The sequence below is a fragment of the Phodopus roborovskii genome, unplaced genomic scaffold, assembly GCF_943737965.1.
Source record: "Phodopus roborovskii unplaced genomic scaffold, PHOROB, whole genome shotgun sequence".
Classification (NCBI taxonomy): domain Eukaryota; kingdom Metazoa; phylum Chordata; class Mammalia; order Rodentia; family Cricetidae; genus Phodopus; species Phodopus roborovskii.
The window spans coordinates 15,477,279-15,499,561 of record NW_026126482.1 but is presented as its reverse complement, the minus strand read 5'-3'; the positions used below and the strand labels follow the sequence as shown (position 1 = coordinate 15,499,561).

General features: G+C 44.2%; 1 protein-coding gene across 2 annotated transcripts in view; it reads left to right on the top strand.

Annotated features, from left to right (window-relative positions):
- Cap2 (cyclase associated actin cytoskeleton regulatory protein 2) overlaps positions 1 to 22,283 on the top strand; it is a 144,965-nt gene that overhangs the window by 110,330 nt on the left and 12,352 nt on the right. For both annotated transcript variants that reach the window (XM_051194345.1, XM_051194344.1), the window contains exons 8-9: positions 18,972 to 19,161; positions 21,445 to 21,617. In XM_051194345.1, the coding sequence (XP_051050302.1) occupies positions 18,972 to 19,161; positions 21,445 to 21,617 (363 nt within the window). The remainder of the gene's footprint in view (positions 1 to 18,971; positions 19,162 to 21,444; positions 21,618 to 22,283) is intronic.

The following is a 22,283-nucleotide window of genomic DNA, read 5'->3' as shown; positions in this document are numbered from 1 at the left end:
GACCAGGAAGACAGAGAGGTGCCTACCATCTAATAGCGTGGTTGTGTGCCTTCCTGCCATGATGGGCTGTGATCCCTTCAAACTGAGAGACAGAGTAAAGCTCTTCTACCTCAAATTCTGTTAGCCAGGTACTTTAAAATAGGAATGCTAATGTAAGTAACATGCCCAGAATTGCCTTGTTACTAGTGTGTGGTAGAATATTATTTTAAGGTGTGTCACTTCTTGTAAGAAGTACGGTTTTTCCACCTGCCGCCCGGTCTTGTCCCGCCGCCGCCAGCCCCAAATAATACACAGAGACTCTGTATTTGATACAATGCTGTTGGCCCGGTTACTTGTTTCTTATCGGCTAGCTCTGTCTTAAGTATTAACCCATTTCTGCATATTTCCACGTGGTCTCCTTACCAGAGAGTGAGGCAAGCATCTGGTCTCCCTGGTTTCTCCATGCTGACTCCTCCTATCTACTTCCTCTTTCCGCCTTGTCTCCTAGTCCCGCCTATCTCCCTTTCCTATTGGCCAACAGTGCTTTATTATTAACCAGTATGAGAAACATACTGGGAGATGTCATTCTGTATATGTTTCTCATACTGGTTAATAAATAAAGCACTGTTGGCCAATAGGAAAGCAAGATAGGAGGGACTAGGAGACAAGGAGGAAATTGGAAGTAGGGAGGAAGAGTAAAGATGGAGAGTCTGGAGAAAGCAGTATGCCGGCCGGCTTCCCGGTAAGAGAAATACATAGATCAGTAGAAATGGGTTAATAATTAAGATAGAGCTAGCCGATTAGAAACTAGCACCTGGCCAATAGCATTGTATCAAACACAGAGTCTCTGTGCATTATTTGGGGCTGGCGGTGTGGCGGCAGGACAAGACCAGGCGGCGGGGAGAAAAAACTATACTCGTTACAACTTCTGTTTATGCTGCATTTGTTTAACTCTGTAAAGCTGTGATTCCTTGCCTGTCTAAAAGACCTGACGGTCTAATAAAGAGCTGAACAGCCAATAGCGAGGCAGGAGAAAGGATAGGCAGGGCTGGCAGGGAGAGTATAAATAGAAGGAGAAGCAAGGAAGAAGAGAAGAGGTACAAGAGAACAAGGAGAGAAGGATGTTAGGGGGCCAGCCACCCAGCCAGCCACGGAGTAAGAAGGAAAGTAAGATATACAAAAGTAAGAAAGATAATAGCCCAGAGGGAAAAGGTAGAGGGCTTAACTTAAGAAAAGCTGGCTAGCAACAAGCCAAGCTAAGGCAGGGCGTATAAGTAATAATAAGAATCCATGTGTGATTTGGGACCTCTCCAAAGGCCAAAAGAGTAAAACCTAAAACAAGACTAATGACCTTCAAGGAGGGGGCTTCAGGAAGTGGAGGAGGGGCTTCAGGAAGTGGAGCAGGGACTTCAGGAGGCAGGTGCTTCAGGAGGCGGGGGAGGGGCTTTAGGAAGTGGGGGGGGGACAAGTTTTCACCTAATGATCTGTTGATTATCTGCAAAACAGTTGTCTAAGTTGACAGACTGCTGCTTAGAGATTCAGTGTCTGCCTGAAAGTTTGAAGATCAATGTGGGTAAGTATGGGTGTGTTTTAACCCATGGCAGATCTTCAGTAGACTGTATGTATGTCCACAGCAGTCACACAGCCTCAGTTTCATGTATAATGAGCAAAATTGTGGAGCTTTGAGTTCTGTGTTTATAGCTGTTTCTATTATCTCAAAAACATCTTTGAGTTTTAGTGTTGATAAGAATGCATAAATATTTTAGAGTGTTTGTCTCTCTCCATAAATTAGAATAGTAGTAGCTTTTAAAACTGCCTGATTTAATAGTAAAGATTATTTTATTTACTAGGAAATTTTCACAACCAAGAACTCAAAGTCTCTAAGTTTGGGGGGGGGGGGTCAGAAGTTAATTCTAATTCCTAACTTGTTTGTGCCGTTATCCTGGGAATGTTTCAGTAAGGCATATCCAGTTAAAATTCCATAATTTGAGGTGGGCATAGTGGAACATACCTGTAATCTTGGCACTTGGGAGGCTGAGGCAAGAGGATTGTTGCAAGTATGGGCCAGCCTGAGCAGCATAGCAAGACCCTGTCACAAGAAAAAACAAATATTTGTATTTTATATGCATTGGTGTTTTGCCTGCACGTATGTCTGTGTGAGGGTGTCAGACCTCATGGAACTGGAGTTATAGACAGTTGTGAGCTACCACATAGGTGCTGGGAATTGAATCCAGATCATCAGGAAGAGTAAGCAGACATGCTCCTAATCATTGAACTATCTCTCCAGTCCCAAAATATTTATTTATTTTTATATTACATGTCAAAGGTAAATTAAATAAATAATTTCCTTATTTATAATGTTGACAGCCATGGTGTAACTAGGGATGTCTTGTCATTTACTCTTTCACGTTCCACAAGACTATCAGAAGCTTGTGAGTTGAGGAAGTGGCCAGGAAAAAGCGTCCTGCACTGTAGATTTGAATGTGTTTATTTGTTCATTTTCTGTTGCTATAACAAAACACTCCAAGCTGGGTACCTTATAAATAAAAAAAAAAAAAGTGTTCTTTAGCTCACAGTTTTGGAGACTGGAAGCCCAAGGTTGGGAAGCCCTATCTGGATTCTGGTGATAGCAGGAGAGATGTCATTATGATGGGAGTGACATAACTGGAGAGATGATGTCATCTTAATGGGCGTGGCATAGCAGGAGAGATGATATTATGATGGGAGTACCTGCAAGGAGGAGGGACCACATGGTTAGGAGATAGTGTAGCAGATGAAGCCGTCAGCTCATCCTTTCCAGTACACTATGGGGTAGAAAACCAGCCTCCTGCAGAAATGAGTTTTAGCCTTTCAAGGGGTGAAATGCACAGAACCACCAAAGGAGACATTGCTTCAGAGAATTCTCTGTTCAATCCAGGGAATCAGAGCAGAGTACAAAGCATGGATGGTTATTTCATGTGTGTGATCACAAATGGATCTGGAGAACACTTGGGTAGGTTCTGAGGATCCAACACGGGGCCTGATGCTAAGTGAATACTCCCTGACTGAAGTGCCCCCAGCCCTGAAAGACATTTGAAAGATGCCTTTCTGACTAGTGATTCATGAAATGGACACCATCAGAAGGCAAACTTTGGAAGGACAATAGTGGTGTGACTATGTGTTCTCATGTGGTCATTAACAACAGCTTTTTGGGTTGTTTCTTATAATACCAATGTTCATGGCCCCTGCTCTAGAATTACCTTCCCCTGGTTACCTGTGACAAGGATCCTGCTCATCTTCCAGGGTCTATGTGATTTTTAGTTTTCATGGCCAACTTGATACGATCTAGGGGAAGTCTAGAAAGCGGTCTCCATGAGGGATGATCTGGATCTGGTTGGCATGTCAGTGGCAGGTTACCTTATGTTAATTGGGGCAGGAAAACTACCCACATGTGCCACTGTTCACAGGTGAGAGATCCTGAACTTTGTACAAGAGAAGGAAATGAGTTGGATGCAAGTGCGAATGCATTGATTCATTCCTCTCTGCCCTTGACAGTGGATGTGATGTTACTGATTACATCAATTGCCCATCACCTTGACTTCCCCATTATGGATTAACCCCGGAAATGTGAGCCAAATAAACTCTCTCTCCCCTAAATTGCTTGTGTGGGGTATTTTACCACAGAAACAGGAAATGAGACTAAGATAGTTTAAAATAATCCTGTCTTTCGAAATTCCCCACATCTCCATATACCACCATGCCCTGCCCCAACTTAGAATGTCCCGTCTCTCTGCAAAAGTGTCTGAAGACCTGTGCTTCTTCTGTGATGCCTGTGTCTATAAGTGATCTATTTATACTCATAAATATTGATGAGACACCTACTGTACCTCAGGTCCTATGCCACATTACTGGTGGTCCTGAGATGAATAAGAGAGGAACTCCAGATTTCCTTTGGAGATAACCAAACCCAGATTAACTAGCAAATGATTATTGTATGATGTGAGTTCTCCTAAAAGTGTTCCAGAGAGTTCAGGAACTAGAGGTACAGGGGTACAGGGACTGTCCTCCCAGAAGAGCTCTAGAAGGGGCTGGGAGATGGCTGTTGGTAAAAAAGGCTTGCTGTATAAGCATGAGGACTTGCACCCATGTGAAAAGCAAGGTGTGGCAGCATGCACTTACAATGCCAGTTCTGGGGAGATGGGGACAAACAGATTCCTGGGGCTCACTGACCAGCCCAGTGTAACTGGAAGCCCCAAGTCCTGGTGAAAGTCCCTGACAATAAAGTGGATGACTCCTAAGGAACAGTTCCTGAGGCTGACCTCTGGCCTCCTCAAGCACATCCACCCATGCACAGGCACATCCTCCCATACCCACATGAATACATAACACACACACACACACACACACACACACACACACACACACACACACATGTTCTACTCCTTAAAACCTATAAAAAGATGTTGAAGTTGAACCTTGAAGGATCTGTAAAAGTCTTGCAGTTAGAAGACCTTTAATCCCAGAACTCAGGAGGCAGAAGCAGGTGGATCTCTGAGTTAGAGGGCAGCCTGGTCTACAAAGAGTGTTCCAGGAAAGCTAATACTACACAGAGAAGCTCTGTCAAAAAATGGAAGATATGTGTTATCCTGTAAATGTAAAACAACCCTTCATAAAATACTTCCCAGAGGTGATCCCTGGTCACAGTCTCCTGACTGTGCATACTGAGCACATTGCAATCCCTGGGGATGCGTTCCACGGTAGATCACCTACCAGGCTCTCTCAAAGCCATGTGTTCCAGCTGCAGCACTTCAAAGAAGGAAGGAGGGTAGGAAGAAAGGAAAGAAAGAGAGGGAATGATGGTGGGAAGGGAGAGAGGAAGGGAAACAGAAGGAAACTCAAGTGCCAGTTGACCTTTTCCCATGACTTTGGAATTGGAATTGAAGCACGTGCTACCCTACATCTAAGCTCAAGAGATGACACCTCTGGGTATTTTCATTAAAAAAAAAAAAGAAAGAAAGAAAAGAAAAGAAATTCAGGTAAAAATGCATATACAGGGTAAAAAAAAAAAAAAAAAAATCTCTCTGGCATCACTTAATTTGCCTTTGTGTTCATGGGCTGCTACTTCCAAAGCACTGATCTTCCAAGGCAGTATAAGCATTTCCTTAGGGTCCAAAACTCCAAATGAAAACAAAACAAAACAAAACAAAACAAAAAAAAAAAAAAACCCTTGAATTCAGTGACAGAGTTAGGCTCATCAGGCCAAATGCAGTCGTTGTCCAGCCAAGTCAAGGCTCATGTCACCCTTGGCATTCTGCCTGCCATTGGCCACCCCCCACATACCCCTATCCCTCCTCCCCAGCCCCCCCAAGCCACCCTCCACCCCCCCACCCCCGCCCAGCCAGCTCTCTTTGATGAGTATACTTGGCTATCTTTAACTCTGGGAAGTTTTCCCACAGAAATTTTATTTTTCCTCCTTTTATGAGAAATTGTATTTTCATGTTGCTGATGCTGGCAGTCAAAAAGAAAAGACAACTTGGAGATTCCAGATTTGGTCTGGGTATCAGTTGCAAAGCCAGTTCAGACTCTTAACAAAGGCCACTTACCAAGCCGATTTCTCTCAAATGCCTAGATCACACTAGTGAATTAGCCTGCACCTCTATTGTTTATTGTTTCTAGTCCCTGCTGGCGTTACCTGGTCCACTTTTACCAAAAAAAAAAAAAAAAAAAAAAAAATCTACTTTGGGCATGTCAAACAAGCTATCTCCTACAGTTTTAGAAGGGCTCATCTAAACAAACACCAAGCACGAATTTTTACTAGTATTGACTGGGTATGTCTCTCTCAGGGTGTTTTCCAATATAAAACTGTTACTCCATCGCTGAAGTGACTTGACTTCACTTATTCTATTTTTCTTTAGTTGTCAGTGCTTTGATTTGTCCATGTCACCAAAGGAGCAACATACAAAATCCACAGGAGGATAGCCTTCCTGGGATAGCAACGAGCAAAAACCGTGAGACTTTAGGGTGAAAGTTTGAGGTTCAGGGTTCATGGTTTTGTTCTCTTTATTATTCTGTTTTGGTTTTGAGATGCGGTCTCGTGTAGCCCAGGCTGGATTCACACTTCTGCCTCCAAACCCCAATTGCTAGAATTACCGGCCGGCGTGTGCAGCAACAACATGCTCATGCCGTGCTGAGGATTAAAACCAGGGCTTCTTGCTGAACGAACATGCTTCAACCCAAGCCACATCCCTCATCCTGAGATTTAGGTTCCTAATGAGCTTCCTTTTCACATCTTGCAACAAGGCTGTTTGGAGCCTTGACTCTGAAAAGAACTAATCCAAATGGACCCGATGCTGTTTCATAGTTGTGCACCTTTGGATATCGATTGCTTAATCAGAAATTTCCATAGTGTTCAATATCTATTAATAAAATAGAAAATTGTCTTTAAGTTGACTTTCCAAAAGTTATTAATTAATAAACATATCCTTAAAATACTATGTGGCACTTTTCTGTGGTATCATTAACATTTCTGTTGTCTTGGAATGGTTCCCAGAACCTTTATTTTCTTTGGCAGTGGTCTCAAAATCTAAATAAGTGATAGAAGAGGATCCAGCAGCCTCAGGTCATAAATCCACATTGGCTTATACTTCTGTTGCTAGGATGGCCATCCTTTAGTGGCTCTGCAGTCACTCCGTCTCGTTACCTTCTTACCTCTATGTGTATGGAATGTGCTATGGTGTGGTGTGTGGTGCATACATCTGAGCGTGTGGAGATGTATACCTATTTGCAAATATGTGGAGGCCAAAACAGGACTTCAGTGTCTTCCTCCTCTACTACTCTCTATTACCTTGAGATGGGAGCCTCTCTTTCCCTGGATTGGGGCTGACTAGTCGGTCTCTGCTTTCCCCAGTGCTGGGGTTACACACACACACACATACACACACACACACACACACACACAGAGAGTCTTTTCTGTGGGTGCTGGAAACTCAAACTCAGATCCTTGTGTCTGCAGAGCAAGCACACTTAACCCACTGAGCCATTTTCCCAAGATCATCTTTCTTGCTTAGAATTGTAATGGAACTGTGACACTAACATGAGTGTAAAATCTGCAGGTTCTGGAAGAAGTCCTTTGTTTTGGAAATGTGTGGATTTCACTGCCATTGATCAGAGTGCAGAGAGGAATAACATAAAGCCTAGCACAGTGGCATACACCTCTACTGTCCTCCACTCTACCAACTGAGCTATGGAAGGATAGTGGCATACACCTCTGATCCCTGCACGTGAGGGGCAGAGGCAGAAGGGGCACTGGTAACCGGTTCTAAATAGCAAGCTTCATGGGCAGCAAGTCACACAGCAAGACCCTGGTTCAGGATTCGGGGTGGGGGTGGGGGATAAGTGTTACCAGGCATCATGATGCATACCTAAAGTCCCAGCACCTGAGAGAGGCAGTGAACTTCAAGCCAGCCTGGACTATGGGAGTCCCTGTCTCAAAAAAATAAAATAAACATTAGAGAGAAAGCAAACCCTACATGATGAATTTGCAGTCAGAACACTTTTTAAGGACTGGCTTGGTTGAGTGCTTACCCAGTGTGCTTTAAGCCCTGGGTTCATCCCCAGTCCTGCATAAGCCAGGCTGAGTGGTACATGCCTGTTATCCCAGCACTGGGGAAGTAGAAACAGGAAGACCTAAAGTCCAAAGTCATTCTTAGCTACATAGTGAACTATATCTTCATGGGTGAGAGAGGGGAGGGAGGGGGAGAGAAGAAGGGGGAGAGAGAGGGAGGATGCTAAGATATTTATTCTTTAGCCACTGACTCCTATTTTGGGAATGAGGGGTTTATTGCTGTTATGTTTCATGTGTTGTATCAGGTTGTTTGGGATTCTTTGTCTTTAGAAAAGTTAATCAACAACATTTTATATAAAATGTTAGCTGTAAAACATAGTGAGCCTCTGTGGTAGCATAAATGTGATTGAAATGGCCTGGGGACTTTTAAACATCTGAGGGTATGACCAGGCACACGTGAGCTGTCACTGCTACCTGGGGACTGTTACTGGTAGGCTACATGATTAATGGGCCAAGATGGCTCAGCAAAGGACAGCCCGAGAGATTCTCCCCAGAAACAAGGGGGTCAACTGTGTGTGTCCAGGAAGGAGGGAGGGGAGAAACCAGACCCATAAACGCGTCAGCTGTTTCATTCCTGTGGCCTTATCTACCATCTCCACAAATACTTTTAAGGACAGGTGGCTCAAAATATTACTGTCACTAAGCTAGTTTCATAGACGAGAAGTCTCAGCAAATGCCCTATTGTAAATAACATAATCCACCTGTTCCAAGAAAGGATCACGTGACAATGTAATTCTCTGGCTCCCTGCTTCTTAAGTGATGGTAAAAATGCCAATGGCCACATTGGTTGCCTGACCTATTCTCAGAGTTGGAGGTCAATGCTGTCTGTATACATGTCTGTGCTTAAATTCCCTCTTCAGGATTGACCTCCCCTCTTCAGGATTGAGGGACTTACAAAGTACCCGATAGCATGTCCATCTCTAAGCCACAACAGCCCCAGGTCTGGCTTCCTGGCCCCACCCAAATGAGCACCATTGGCGCTTCTGTTTACAAACTCAAAAGGTTGGATAATAGGAATAATTTTCATAGCTTATTTAGATGTAAGTTTATACCATATCTGACTGAACCGGTTAATTAAGAAGTAGTGTTGGGAGGAATAAACATGTATGTTGACTATATAGAATGACCATATAGTTGACTATATAGAATTTCAATTCTACTTAAAACTGCAAGTAATTTCCCTTACCAGTAAAATTCTTAAGAGGCCGGCATGGTGGCTTATGCCTGTAATCTCAGCACTTGGGAGGCTGAGGCCGGGGCATCACTGTGAGTTTGAGGCCAGCTTGGGCTATGTAGTAAGTTCAAGGCAAGACCCTGTCTCAGAAACACCAAAATATAAAGCCTGATTCTTGAAGAGATGAAATGAGTAGTAACTGCTCTGAACAGTAACCATCAATGGGTTCACTGGCGCACAGCTACAGTGTATGTAGTGTAGGCAAGACTGTAGGTAGCCAAAAACTTAAGAGGGACCCATGTGCTGCTAGGATGTCTCTTGGTTTTCTGCCTACAGTTCGTAGCTTTAAAAATGGAAGAGACAGCTGTCCCTGAGACAGTGACATCAATTTAGAAAGATTTGTAGAACATTAACTTTCTTCAACAAGTCTTTGTGCCAGAAAGAAAACAAAAAAAAAAAAAAAAAACCTCCATAATCAAACATCTGCTCTCGGGATTAATCTTAATAGGCCTTAAAAGCCTCATTTGGGATTTTTGTGCTGTGTTCTTGCAACATAAGTGAACTTTTGCACCGGGAACACAGCCATTGGAAATCATAAATATACTGTTTCTCTTTTTCCTTTTAAGTGGCAAGCCATTGTTACACGACTTTTATAGACGCTCTTTTTTAATTGTGTCCAGCCTGAAGACTCCGGGGCACTTTGTAGAATCCTGTCCGGGGCGTCAGAGAGAAGGCTTACGTAATTGTGTGGGGGAGAGAGGGGTCACTGCCGCTTTGGTAAGGTAAAGCCTGCCTTCCTCAGAGCTCACACCCTGAGCTGCCCACCCTTCCTCTCTCAGCATCCCTTTCTCAGCTATATGTTTGATTATGGAGGGTTTTTTGTTTTGTTTAGCTTAGTTTCTGGCACAAAGACTTGTTGAAGAAAGCTAATGTTCTACAAATCATTCTAAATTGATGTCCCTGCCCCAGAGACAGCTGTCTCTTCCATTTTTAAAGCCACGGGGCATGCTAGCAGCACATGGGGCACCTCTTAAGTTTTTGGCTACCTACAGTCTTGCCTACACTACATACACTGTAGCTGTGCACCAGTGTACCCATGGCCTGTTTCCATTGATGGCTATTTCTCAGATTTCTCATTCCAATCACATGACCTCGCCTCCTGGGTTCCAGGCACTAAGATGTGTGACTCTTCACAGTGGCTATCAAATGAAAGTCATTGTTCAAGTCAAACATATTATAAAAGAATTTATTATTGAAAGCTTCCTCTGAGCTCAGGCAGTAGCTCAGCCAATGTAATACTTGCCTTGAACACATGAAGATCTGAGCTTCACTCCCCAAGGCCCATGTTTAAAAAAGAAGAAAGTCATGGGATGGGCGGGACTGGCCATATGACTCAGTGAGTAAAGGCGCCTACACCAACCCAGACGACCTGAGTTTGAGGTCTACGACCTGCTGAACAAAACTGTTCCCAAGGGTTGCTCTTCAGTCATCAATCAAGGTAGATGGTTCCCGAAGAACAAAGCCTGCACCTGCACCTACACACACACAAACACAGGGGTGGAGGGAGAGAAACCAAGGGAGGAAGGAAGACGAGCCTTTGAGAAATACCCAGAATGTCCAGGTAATTTGCATGTACACCACACCTCTAAGCATCCTGTGGACGCCTGACACAGATCTGATCCCAAAGACTCCACTCAAGAAATGAATGACGTCTACATGCCAATATAGCAGTTTCCCAAGATCTGGGTCACACCTGGCAGGGAAGGGAACCTTCTCCAGAGCCATCGCCCTCACGTTTCCAAGGCAGGACCTACCGCTTCAGAGACACCTCTAGACAGACCTGCCCCTTGGTAAGCTCTCCTATGTCTCTATGAAGACCCAGCTCAAATCCTGAGGAATGCAAAATCTGTGCTGCTCTAGTACCCTGTGCTCTGAACTCCCCCCACCCCGAACTGCCACCACCACCCACAGCCTCACTTCCCATTGCTGTCAATGGGCACCCAAGGCACAAGGCCCTGGTGATCTCGTTCCAGTCTAGTCTGGACACCCTGGTATGTCAGTGACCTTTCCTGTTATGGCAACCTTACAAAGGTCATGTGCTGAGGATCACTGACTTTCAATCTCCGTGGGACATCAAGACCTCACCCCAGAACAAGCTGAGTAGTCCATCGGGAACCCGGGTCCTATAGTCAGTGAGTACAGAAGTAAGACAAGAGGCCGGGCTTTACAGCAGAACCCTAAAGCATGGCAGAAGAGTGTGAAAGGTGACTTATGGTTCGGTGCCGGTGCCAAAAAAACGCCGAATGAAGACCATCCCAGACCATTCATTCATAAGACGACAGCCAGGTGCAGGTGTGAGAGGCCAGTGAGCAACAGTGGAGACTAAAACTAAAGCAAGCCAGGCACAGTGACACACACCAATGGCCTTGCCCTAGGAGGGCTGAGAAAGGAGGAAGAGGATAAGGCCAGTCTGGGCTGCATAGCACGATCCTGTCTCAAGAGGGAAAAAAAGTCAAGAGTGTTGTAAGAGTGTTGTTTCCCCCAACACTTCAGTCACAAGTGTTCTAAGCAGAGACCCAGAAAACAGAACACTATTTCACAAGGTGATCCCTGCCTCTCGTCTTTAATTTGACCAGTGACTTTGCTTTTTTAATATAACGTTTGTGTTATATTGGTGCGTGTCACTGTGCCCGGCTTGGTTTAGTTTTAATCTCCATTGCTCCTCGTGGGTCTCTGAGACTTTCATACATGCTTACAATATGTTTTGATCATATTTACTCCCAAGCCCCCACTCCTCTCCCTAACTTCTCCCAGACTCACCCTTCCTCTCCCCATCCCCTCCCAACTTTGTGTGGACCAGTGACATTAAACAAACAAAACCTAGAGCGAGCGGTGAGATGGCTCACAGGGCTGCCCCAAGCCTGACCAACATTCCCAAGACCCAGGGTAGCTGGAAAGGACTGACTCCTGCAAGTTGGCCTCCACCCTCCCCATGAGCACCATGGCAGGCATGAGCATAAATAAAGAAGCGTCATCTTCTGTTAATGTAGCTGGGTGTGGTGGTGAACACCGGTAATCGCAGATCCAGGAAGCTGGAGGCAGAAGGACCAGGAGTTCAAGGTCATCCTTGGCTACTTTGTGAGTTCCAGGCCAACACGAGCTACATGAGACCCTGTCTCTGAAAAAAGAAAATCTGAATATAGAGAAAGGATTTCTGTAAAGAAGGCTTTAAAATCAACAGACATGTGCTACAGCTGTGCCGCTGGCATGGCATTGGATGCTGGTTTCCTGTGGAGCGCAAACAGCTTTTCTGAGTTTTTTTTTTTTCTGTCAGCAGGATTTCAGTACAGCCCAGGTGACATTGTACAGCCCATAGTACAAGGTAGTTGTTCCCACACCTATCCCCACACTACCTACAATCACCCAGAGCAGTGAATAGATGGATATGCACACACGCACGCACGCGCACACACACACACATCCATTCCCCAGTTACTGTTTCTGCCACACAGCCTGGGCTTGGAAGGTTTTAACAGATCCATAGGTACTTCAACTGTCCCAGTAAATCTGACAGCCCTGGCCCAGAGCTGGCGTAGCTGGTGTACATGAGCCCTGTCGTAGTTGAGTCCTGGCTGAGTAAATACTAAATCAATGAAAACAATCAGCACCTGAGAGCCCTTCTCCAACCCCCGGTGCCTGCTCTGTCTCTCCTTCACTGGGTGCCATGCAGGATCAGTCTTGCTGGCCACTGTCTCCAAATGCCAGCTCACAGGAGGCTGTAGGGAGCATGGAGGCTGTGTGGTCTGTAACAGTACAGAAAGACAACGCCAGCAAAGATAAGTTCCTCCCCTCCTAAGCTTTCGGGGCAGCCCGAAGAGATTGAATTCAGGGAAGGCCTAATCAGTTTGGTTTCGAGTCCACCGTTCAGTAAAGCCCCTGCATGCTAATTGCAAAGTAACCTTGGAAACCAGAGCCTGATACCCAGCGAATGATGCAGAAATGAGGCTGTACCTCAGAAGGGCACGTCCAAGGCAGCATTTCACAGGCCCCAGGCACCCTTGATTTGGGAGATTTTATTTTCCACATTGATCTCAGTAAGCCCTCTGTCTGCTGTCACCAGGCAAACCATCGGAATGTGTCAGCATCCCCAGAAAATGGGATGTGGTTGTTGTTGCTGCTGTGCCATCTCCCAGCTCTTGGATTCTGAGAATGATGATGGAATATTTTCTTCAAATCTTGCTAAATGTTAATGGACTAAATAGTGTTAACTGTGATTATTTGATAACTGTTATGTGATATATTTTGCTATGTTAAGGTTAAAACGCTTTTTATTTAGACAGAAAAGAGGAGATGATGGGAGATGTCATTCTGTATATGTTTCTCATACTGGTTAATAATAAAGCACTGTTGGCCAATAGGAAAGGAAGATAGGAGGGACTAGGAGACAAGGAGGAAATAGGAAGTAGTAAGGAGGAGTCAAGATGGAGAGTCTGAAGAAAGCAGTATGCCGCCGGCTCCCTGGTAAGAGAAATACATAGATCAGCAGAAATGGGTTAATAATTAAGGCAGAGCTAGCCGATAAGAAACAAGTAATAGGGCCAACAGCATAGTATCAAGTACAGAGTCTCAGTGCGTTATTTGGGGCTGGCGGCGTGGCAGCAGGACAAGACCAGGTGGCAGGCAGAAAAACCGTACTCGTTACAAATGGCGCCCACGTGGCTAGGAAGAACTTCCACTTAAAATTTAACAAAAGCTTAAAAAAGGGTTTTAGAAACAAAAGAACAGAGATAAGCAAAGTTTCTTGGTAGCAGCATTTTTCGCGGTTGAACTCTGCTTTGCTAGAGACAAGCAGATATTCGCGCAGCTCCTTTAAGGGAAGATTCCTGACTCAGCATAAGCGGAAAAAAACCGCACAGCTTTTAAATAACTCTGCTAACAATTTATTGGTGTGTATGAGAGATGGCAATGGCAGTGACCACATCTCCAAGCCGGCAGAATGCTTTCTGGGTGGCAGCGCAGACCAAGGCGGTGAGCACAGCTTTCTATGCTGGCGGTAAAAGTACCCGCCACCATCTTTGGTAAACCGCGGCTGACACAGCTATGACTTTCATTTTAGCAATGTTGTTGTTTATCAGATAATAGACTTGTGGCCAGATGAAGATAAAGATTTACAGTAAAGACAGATTCATATTAAGAAAAACCTCTAAAGGTTTACAGTGTGTTTTAAAATATACGTAGTCATGAAAAGAAAAATGGTTTTAAAGAGACAAAGAGGAACTGGGTGTTGTAGCACACGCCTTTAATCCCAGTGCTCAGGAGACAGAGGCAAGCAGATCTCTGTGATTTGCAAAGTAAACCTGGTATGCAGAGTAAATTCCAGGACAGATAAGAGTTACACAGTGAAACACTATGTCAAAAAATAAAAAAAATAAAAGTAAAATAAGCAGAGTAATAATAAAGGCACATAAAGATGAAAAGCTCAGAGAGAATCTGGTTACTGTATGCTATTGTGTTGTCTCTGCATTGTTTGACTGCTGAGAAAATAACAACAACTGATAAAGGAAATGCTGCTGGATTAATTCAATTAATATATTTTAAAAAATGCTTTGACTCCAACATCTAAGTTCAAGGACAAGTTACTGGGGAAAAGGATTTCTATTTTTGTTTCCACAGAAAATAAAAAGCTGTGGATTCCTTCCAGACTTATGTGGTTTGATCAAGCCAGATCCCCTGAAACAGAGGACCAGGTGATCCTACATTCAAAATAGCTGAACAAAGCAGCCTTGCAGACTACATGATCCCCCATGACAGTGCCCCCTGTCAGCAGGAAGTAGTTTGGAAAGAACGACGCCCAAATTCCCAAACATTGTTTATAAATGTTTGTTTTCATTTAAATGGACTTGGTTATAAATGGGTAATGATCACAGCCAATTATTTTTAAAGGTAAAAAGGGAATTATGGTATTGATATGATTACTTTTGGAATGGATTTTCATTTATTGATACAATTTAATGTCAATTTTGTGAGATGTGTATTTCTCCTCTTGTTTAGGTATTGTGTTTATATAGAAATATAATGTAGTACAGATTATAGATAATTACCTATGATAGTCAAAGCTTAGAGTTAAGTTAGTTAGGTTTTTCAAGATACACAGAGATGTATTTGAGATAGATAGGAATTCTTCAAACCTTTCAAAGACCTACAGAATATGGCATTTAAAGTGGTTTAGGGTTTTTGTGACAGTGAGACATAATTGCTCTTGGCAATACCACCTGCACCAGAAAGGAAGATGGACATCGAAGAAATGCATTATGAAGTTTGCTTCCAATATGGCAAGACTAGCCATTTGGACAAGATACTGCTCTTGTCTGGACTGTTTGACTTTGTGATGTATAAACTGGACATGCAGGACCCACAGGAAAGTGACTCCTGATTCAAGATGGTCATTGCTACAGAGATCCTGCTTCATGGAAGAGTCTTCGAGACAGTATGCAGGACACGGAGAAAAGTGACTGACAAACTGCCAATAAAGAAGACAGTTTAAAGTTTTCTGCTTTACTGGAGTCTGTCAGACACACTATGGCCTATGGGCTGAAGATGGAAGATTACAGAAGAACTTCGGGTGACTGAAAAGGCAAGATGTCTCTGTCATTTCTAGAGCTTATATATTATCCTTCTGTGGTCTTTGAAGGAGTTGAAGACAGATAGTTATAGTTTTCCTTAGTATTAAAGATAAGTTACTTTAGACACACAAAGATAGGATAGATGATGGAATATTTTCTTCAAATCTTGCTAAATGTTAATGGACTAAATAGTGTTAACTGTGATTATTTGATAACTGTTATGTGATATATTTTGCTATGTTAAGGTTAAAACGCTTTTTATTTAGACAGAAAAGAGGAGATGATGGGAGATGTCATTCTGTATATGTTTCTCATACTGGTTAATAATAAAGCACTGTTGGCCAATAGGAAAGGAAGATAGGAGGGACTAGGAGACAAGGAGGAAATAGGAAGTAGTAAGGAGGAGTCAAGATGGAGAGTCTGAAGAAAGCAGTATGCCGCCGGCTCCCTGGTAAGAGAAATACATAGATCAGCAGAAATGGGATAATAATTAAAGGCAGAGCTAGCCGATAAGAAACAAGTAACCGGGCCAACAGTATAATATCTAATACAGAGTCTCTGTGTATTATTTGGGGCTGGTGCAGCGGCGGGACAAGACCAGCAGCGGCAGGCGGAAAAATCCATACTCGTTACAGTACCTCAGAAGGGCACGTCCAAGGCAGCATTTCACAGGCCCCAGGCACCCTTGATTTGGGAGATTTTATTTTCCACATTGATCTCAGTAAGCCCTCTGTCTGCTGTCACCAGGCAAACCATCGGAATGTGTCAGCATCCCCAGAAAATGGGATGTGGTTGTTGTTGCTGCTGTGCCATCTCCCAGCTCTTGGATTCTGAGAATGAAGACACCAGTGTTTCTAAAATGTAGACACCAAGGCCGACCCTGCTTCTCACAAAACGGGAGTCCGGCAAATAGCAAGTTTTCAGATGTCGGGGGAGGGGCTGATCCTTCACCGGCTGCATGAATAATGACGCAGTTATGAGAAAGTAATATTTCATGGCTCTTGGTGTCTATCACCAAGGCCTGGAATACAGCTTGATTCGAAAAGCTTGTACTGTGTGTCCCTTGTGAGTCTGAGCAATTCCTCAGATTTCACCTCCGTAACGTGATAGATAGAAATCATTTAGAGTCCTGGGGAGAAAAATTGGCTTGGTCTCAAGAACTGGGAAATCATTTTCTGCTTGACCCCAGAACCTTGGCAGAGTCAGGGTGCTCCTCCTTAGTAAAATATAAAAAAAGGCAAAAACAGAAACCAAAGTGCTGCGAATCACAGACCTCAGCCTGCTGAGGCTCAGTGACACGTGTCCTGAATGAGGGAATCTTTTCTCTTCCCAGCGATTCTGTGATGAATAGAGATTATTATGTAAGTACTCAAAAATAGCTGTTTTAAAAGACAACTGAAGATTAAAACTTCCTGACTTTGACATCTCATAATGCCAAGCTGTTTATGAAAATAAGATTATGCCATTCTCATTAGCATTTGGTACTTATATAATGTTTCAATCTTTGTATTTGGTAGTGAAAACACATAAACTGTTCTGTTTCTCCCAATTTCTTAGTTTACCATTACATCTTATTTTAAAACAGGGTCTCACTATGTGTTCCAAACTCGTCGCCATACAGTAAGCCCAGGGTTGTCTAAAACTAGTCATTCTCCTGCCTCAGTGCCTGAGTAATGAAATTCCTGATATGGCCCGTTACCCCTGGCTCTGCCTCTTTAAAATTTAACCGGCTCCTAATTCCTTCTCGTAGGTGTGAAAAAGAGATGGCTCCATCCAAAGAGCACTTGCTGTCCTTCCAGACCTGAGTTCGATTCCTAGCACTGTGTCAAGCAGTTCACAACTGACTATAACTCCAGGTTCAAGGAAACTTAGATCAGCAGACACCCACACACCTACTACATATACCCAAACAAACACATATACATTCATATGCATAAAAATAAAAAGTATATATTAAATGTGGGAGAGAATGGCCCTCATAGCCTTGCAGGTATAAATGTCTGGTTCCCATTGGGTAAACTATTTAGGAAGGGTTAGGAAGGCTGTGGCCTTTTGGAGGAGGTGTGTCACTGGGGCTGAACTCTGAGGTTCATGGCAGCAGGCCTAGTCTCACTCTCTGCCTGCTGCCTCTGGACCAGGATGTAAGTTCTTAGCTACTGCTCTAGCACAAAGCCTGCCTGCCTGCCTGCCGCCACCATCCTCCCCACCAGGAGGGAGATGGACTAACCCAACAAAACTGCAAGCGAACCCCAATTAAATGCTTTCCTTCCTAAGAGTTGTCTTGGGCATAGTGTCCCTTCACGGCAGTAGAACAGTAACGAAGACATGAAAAATAAAAATATAATGGCATATGCATCTTATGTTGGTAGTATATTTAAGTTTCTATCAAACTGGTTTTAAGTCCTCAGAGGCTGGGCAGGTGGATCTCCGTGAGTTTGAGACCAACCTGGTCTATAGAGTGAGTTCCAGGACAGCCAGGGCTACACAGGGAAACCCTGTGTCAAAAATAAATAAATAAATAAAAAACAAACAAAGTCCCGTGAGAATATCATCAGTGGGGTCTATATCAGGTGCTTTTCGAATTGCTGGGACAAGAAGCAGCTTAAGGGACAAGGGACTGATATGGCTCACAGCTTGAGGACACAACCCATGACAGTGGAGAAGGCATGGCCGCAGGAATGTGACGTAGAAGGTCACATGCTACTGTAGTCAGGAGGCAGAAAGACAAATGCTGGTTCTCGGCTCCTCTTCACTTAGTCCTGCCAGCCCCTGGGGTTGGTATTCCCTTCTCAGCTAAATCTTGCTGGGATTATCCTCAAAGACACAGTCGGAGGTGTGTTTTCATGGGGATTCTATACCATGTCAATGAAGACGAGCCATCACAGTGACAAGAAGACCCCTCCTTTGTATCTCCTGGTCCTACCATTTGAATTTGTCAGACCTTTGAGCCACAGGCTGCATGCCATTCAATGGAGAAAGTGAGGATGCATGCTGGCCTTGGCTAAGGGTCTGGTTTCTAGTGGCCTGTCAATCCTGGTATTTGCAGCGCAATCAGAGGGTTCCAGGTGCCTTCTACCTCTGGATCTGACAATCAGCCAGGTCACAGATGGCCTTTGTTTGTCATTGGTTGAGGCATGCACAATTGTGAAGTGAGTTCCAGAGAAGTTCAGTCTATCTTTAGCTACTCAGAAGTGCTTAAAAAAAAAAAAAAAAAATGTTTGCTCTCCCACCCCACCCCTCCTTTGGCTGTGGTTTCCACTACTATCCACAAAAAGTTACCTTTCTTATCCTTTCAACCACCTTTTCTCATGATTCTGGTCATCAAGGCTGGTTCCATTCTTATCCAGGGCCTTGGGCATGAACTTGGGACTGTGGGTGTTTGCTGAAGACCTGGCAATGGCATTCCTAAGTATATAGGGCCCGCCTGACATACTATATGCACCCAGCATAAATCCCACCCTGATCCAGGGCCCTTCAAACAGGCTCACCGTGCTTGTTCTGCCAGTGGGACCCTGCTTAAGAGTCTTGACCCCGACAGAATTCCAGCCAGACTTTCAGTCTCAGACAAGCCCCCATCGTCTGTCTCCCACAGGGCCCTGTAGCACCCACGGCATCCGCGTTTTCCGTCCTCTCCTCTGGGCCTGGTCTCCCACCACCACCTCCACCACCACCTCCTCCTGGGCCGCCTCCACTTTTTGAGAATGAGGGTAAAAATGAAGAGTCTTCTCCTTCTCGCTCAGCTTTATTCGCCCAGCTGAACCAGGGAGAAGCCATCACAAAAGGTAAGAAGATAAATCCTTGAAGCAGGTTCCCTTTCCCTCTGACTCTAGGCCCAGGTGAAATACACAGCATCCCACCCCGCATTAGGACACAGGGAGAAAGATCTGCCTTTGGGAGGTGGGAGCTCCAGGGACGTGGGCTCCATGGGGTGCCACATGGACCGTCAAGAAGAACTCACAGACTCTGTTCTCAGTTGACCAATGAGTGCTACCCTGGTGGGAGATGCCCTTCTGTACATAGGTTTCTCTTATTGGCTAATGAATAAAGCACTGTTGGGCTAGTGGTCGGGCAGGAAGGATAGGTGGGGCTAGCAGACGAGGAGAATTCTGGGAAGTATAGGCAGAAAGTAGCCGTCATTTGAGCTCAGAAAGAAAGGAAGCAAGTCAGGCGGTAAGATAAGACCATGTAGAAATACATAGATTAGTAGTTATAGGTTAATAATTAAGGCAGAGCTAGCCAATAAGAAGACCAAGCCACCGGCCAACAGTTTCATAATTAACGTAGCATCTGCGTGTTCATTTGGGGCAAGGCGGCTGCAGAGCCGGGCAGGAAATCCTGTAACAGTACCAGCTCAACCCCGGGGCTTCCCCACCACCCTTCAAAACTAAGTCATCAAGATCAAAATGAAATGAAAATGCTAAATGGTACCCCCCACATTCTACAATATGGCAAGTAGTTGATTTTTTTAAATACAAATTTTAAAATTTAATATTTATCAGGATCAAAAGTACACACATGCTAAACAATATAGTCGGTGTTGCCAGTATTTTCTTTTTTTCTTTTTCTTTTTTTTTGCACAATTTATAGCATTGAGGGTGTAAGTGACTCTCTACATGAGGCTGAGAGCTAAGAACTCAAACTTTCCAGACTTAGCCCTGGCTCAGACCTGCTTTACTGATGCCTTCGAAACTCACTTGCAAAGTAAAGGAATGAGCTTCTAACTCTAAAGCTGGCTCCGAATTCTGAGAAATGCCTACTAGAGTATCATCACCTTTTAAACCCCACCTAGCAAATTATATGGCTGTGAGTAAGCCAAGAAGTCTTTGGGAGTATGATGGCTTGAGGATTTGTAGGGATTTTTGTTTGCTTTTTTGCTGAGGTTGTCATCTTCATTGTGTTAGTTACTTTTCATATGACTGTGATAAAATTTTTCACAAAAGTACCTCAAGGAAGGACCCTTTTTGGGCTCACAGTGTGCCATCAAAGGGAAAGGCATGGCTGCAGGAACACAGAACTACTTGCTCCCATCATAGTGGGTCAGGAAGCAGAGGGCAGGGACACTGGTGTTCAGCTCACATTGTCCCTTTAGTTGAGTCTGAGGCCCCAGCCCATTGCACAGGGCCACCCACCTCAAGGTGAGTCTTCTCTGTTCAGTTAAGCCTCTCTGGAAATTTACTCTTGCACATGTCTAGAGTTGTGTCTCCTAGGTGATTCTAAATCCAGCTGAATTGACCCTTCACCTCCTCACATTTTGGTAAAACAGGAAGTAGAAAGTAGACAGGAAATAGCGCCAGGCTATGAAACTGCAAGGCCTGTTCCATGACCCACATCTTCCAGCAAGGATTCACCTCAGCAACTTTCAATCAAACCTAAAGGTTTCACAGTGCTCCCATAACCCCCCAAAAAGCACCATGATCTGGAGACTACATTTTCCATGGGCCTTGAAGGACATTTACATACAAACAACAATGCTGAATTTTCTTTCAGTCTTAACTCACACAGAATGCAGCCTCTGCATGTTGACCTTGAGCAATGGCATGTTAATGAGAACAGTGATACCAAAAGTTCTTATACTTTTTCATGAGATGGGAAGAAATGTGCCTCTATTGTGCCACCCTCTGTTTTAGCTTCTCTTCTATTGTTGTTATAAAATGTCCTGGTGACAGTGACTTTGATGAAGGAGATTTATTTAGCTTAGGAGGCCAGGTTACAGCCCCTCATTGTGGAGAAGTCAAGGCAAGAACTTAAAAGCAACTAGTCACATCCAAGTCAAGAGCAGAGAGAGAGAGAGAGTAAACACACAGATGCTTAGTAAACAGCTGGTTTTCTCTACTCTTAGATAGTCCAAGGTCCAAAACCAGGAAATGGTTTTGGTGCCACCCATTTGGTGCCACTGTTCCCATATCAGCCAAGGAAATCAAGGCACTCTCCCACAGACATGTGACATGTCCACAGGCTAACCTGATCTGCAATCAAGACCGTCCCTTGTTGAGATTCTCTTCCCAGGTGATTCTAGCTTAGGATAAGTTGACAATTTAAACTAACCAGTTGTCCCACATTCCTAGGGCTCCGGCATGTCACAGAGGACCAGAAGATATACAAGAACCCCAGCCTGAGGGCTCAAGGACAAACTCGATCGCCAACCAAAACCCACAATCCAAGCCCTACATCTCCAAAATCAAATTCTCCCCAGAAACACGCCCCAGTGTTGGAGCTGGAAGGGAAGAAATGGAGAGTGGTGAGTGAAGTCCTTTAACATTTTCTCTGATTCACTCGGCTAAAACTGACTTCACCTAAACAGCTAAAACCACCTCCCAAAGACACAGGGATTTCTAGGTGAAATGCCAAGATGAAACACACCCAGGTATTTCTGCAGGCTTGAAGATTGCTTTTCAGTAGTTCCCATGCATTCTTTCCTTCTACTTTCTTAGAACTATTTTTAACTGTGGTTAAAAACAAAATGCACATAACATTTACGATTAACTGTCTCTAAGTGCACATTCCTATGGTGCTGGGTATGTTTACACTGTACTCTCTTTCTTGCAGAACTCTAACCTTATAGGCCCTACTCACTGCTAGTATGCTTCCTTTCTATGAATATGACTACTGATTTCAGTAGACAGGGGAGAAGCCATCATCAACATGTGGCCATAGGAGTCTGTGCCTGTGGTGCTTGGCTGATTGTTTCGTTCATAAGAATAAGCCACTGCTGCTGCCCACCATTCTCAGGGTTAATCGTATGAGCAGGCCATAGAAGCTTTGAATGTGGACAGTAGCTGGAGTCCACTACTGACCCAGAGAGCTTCCTTAAAGATTAAGGAACAGAAAGTCCCTAGAAAAGTTGCCAGAGCCTGAATAGACACTGGAGCTTAGACCACTGTTCAGACATCACCAGTCCCATCTC